At 50.8% G+C, this 2,632-nt stretch overlaps 1 protein-coding gene across 1 annotated transcript; it reads left to right on the top strand.

Moving 5' to 3' along the window:
- Positions 1–83: 83 nt before the first annotated feature.
- LOC123153228 (uncharacterized) lies at positions 84–1,728 on the top strand. Its single transcript, XM_044572445.1, has one exon. The coding sequence runs from the start codon at positions 586–588 to the stop codon at positions 1,726–1,728; it is 1,143 nt and encodes a 380-aa protein (XP_044428380.1). The 5' UTR covers positions 84–585.
- Positions 1,729–2,632: the final 904 nt, after the last annotated feature.

The raw sequence follows: 2,632 nt of genomic DNA, 5'->3' as shown, positions 1-2,632 counted from the left end.
CATGACCGGCGTTAATTGCACACGCAGTTGGAGCATTCTGAAAAGACATGGCGTGAATCGTGCATCGGTGAGGACAGGGGCCAACAATTTCTCTCTGTGCTGAATCTGCTTGCGGCTGTTAACAATGTCCGTGAAGGTAAATTATACAGTATTATCGCCCATAAGGTCCGAGGGCATGGTTCAAATAAATGCACCCGGAAAAGAAATAGGAAGGACTTGTAATACTCAAAATCAAGAATCACAATTAGCACGGCATCTATCCTCTACATTTTCAGCACCGCATCATGATCAGATTGACGGAAATTTCCAGAAAATGAAAGCAAGCGGGAGCTGCAAGTTTCAGATAACTGACGGGAAACTGAACTGGGGACATAGTCGGATTCAGAAAAAAGGAAATCTTACGCGTCCTCCATCGCGTAGTGCAGCGGCTTTAAATATCAGCAAAGACCACCTGCGCGTACCACAACACCTTCCCGATCCCGCAGACAAACCTCTCCCAAATCCCAGTCGCGCGCCCTCGATCGACATCACCCTTTCCTAGCTGCAGTAGAACCCTAGCAGCAGATCGGGCAGCCGCCGGCCGGGATGGAGGGGCTCGACGTCGACGACATCTTCCACCACTACCGGCTGAGCCCTACGGAAGTGGACGCCGTCACCTACTACCTGCCACGCCTCCTCTCCGGCGAGACGCTGCATGCCGTCGACAAGCTCATCCACCGCGTCGAAATCTCCGGCTGCGAGCCCAAGGATCTGGCCGCCCGGTACGCGCCCGTGCCGCAGGCCGTGAGCAGCGGCGACCGGTTCTTCTTTACCACGTGCAAGAGCAAGAACGGGAGCAAGCTCCAGAGCGTGCGCGGCGCCGGCGGCGGCACATGGACCATACAGAAGACCACGGAGATTTGCCACGCGGGAGTCAAGGTCGGCGAGGTCAAGAACCTGTCCTTCAAGAAGAAGGGCAAGTCCACGGGCTGGGTCATGGAGGAATACCGGTGCCTGCTGCCGGAGGCCACCGTCTCCGACGGGGTGAAGGTGTTCTGCAAGATGCACTTGGCTCAGCATGCTCCTGACGCGGCCCGCCAGGAATCGGAAGCATACAAGCTTCAGCAACAGCAACCAGAGGCCGTGACCCCGAGCACGCACGCGCAGAAGAGGCCAGCGCCGGCTGCCGCCGCCGATCCTCATCCTCCGCGCCCCAAGAAGAGGATGAGCGGTGCTGTCCCCGTCCCGGCACCTGCCACACCGTCGTTCACCGCTGCAGCACCGGATTTCTTGCCGGATGAGTCCGTACCTGAAGCTGACGACGACATGGACCGGTTCTGTTGCACAATCGATGAGCTTCTCGGGTTACAAGTGGAGGAAGATCTCCCGGTCGGAGCTACTAACAGCATCGAACAGAATTTCTACTTGGAACCAGAGGGGCCGCAAAAGCTTTTCGCTGATGCTGCAGAAGAAATCGTCCCGCTCGAAGCTGACGAGCTGGAGTTCCTTAGGGCTATACTCGATGAAGGAGCAGAAGAGCAGGAGCGGGAGGCTGTCTCGACCAACGACAAGTCATCCATTGTTCAAGACGTGGGGACTTACAACCCGCTGCCGATCATCTTCCATGATCCATTTGAAGAAGCGTGGAAGGCCGAAGAGGCGCTCGAGAACGAGAGGAGGTGCAATGCCGCCGCCAATCTTCACGCTGGAGGGCACAGCAACTTCTTCTCTCCTGCAAGTGTCTACTAAGTCCGATGCTGAAATTGTTTTCAAAGTGTATACGAGGATACTCACTGGCTGATGTATTAGTTCGTCCATGTACGATCGCCACGAGATGTACCTCTGAGCAGTTTGCTCCACTTGTTCATGCAAGCTACTAAAACTGTTGTTGTTCTTATTGCTCCTGTGATGGATTTTCTGAATCTTGTGTTGACAATTTTGCATGCTGCAGCTCATAGTTTCTCTCAGCTCCAAACTTCGTAATTACTCCTTCCATCGCACGATTCTGGTCAGTTTCGATTCATCGTCAACTACTAAGCTTCGGTTCAGTTCTTTCGCTCACATTTGGTTCTAATAGGAATAAACTCTGAAGTCTCGTTTTTAGTGAGGTTTTCTCTCTACTATCGTTTGAGCAAACTTAAGCAAGTACTCTCACTGCAGCATGCTCTATCAGTTCAAAACACAAGACCTTTTCACTTAAGACTTGAAAAAATAATGGTTGTTAGCCATGCTACCTTAAACCTTTACTACAAGCAACAACTAGTCAACCCATCTCAGACCTTCAGTTGAGAGGATAGGTTCTGAAGTAAAAGAGAATCAGGTAAATACAGGCAGTAAAGGTTCTGAAGTCTCAACTATCACTGCAGTATGCTCTAGCAGTTTATTTATTTTTAACTGAAACTTTCCACTCCGGAGTCAGGACGTACAACTAGTGCAGCTTAGATTAAGTTTTACAAGTCTGATTAACTTCTGGGTGTGCTTTTGAGAACAGATGTACAATCCGGGGTTCATGAGTTGTCAAGCCTGAATTTGCAAATCTTGTTTAACAATCACACATAACCTTGAGGAACTCTCTCTGAACATTTCACACTTATTTGGTTGGAGAAAGCTTATTTCAGATTAGTTTGAGTAGACACCTCGACAGATTTTTCAC

The sequence above is a fragment of the Triticum aestivum genome, chromosome 7A, assembly GCF_018294505.1.
Source record: "Triticum aestivum cultivar Chinese Spring chromosome 7A, IWGSC CS RefSeq v2.1, whole genome shotgun sequence".
Taxonomy (NCBI): Eukaryota; Viridiplantae; Streptophyta; class Magnoliopsida; order Poales; family Poaceae; genus Triticum; species Triticum aestivum.
Note: the sequence above shows the minus strand (reverse complement) of the source record. Positions and strands in the feature narration are given on the sequence as shown.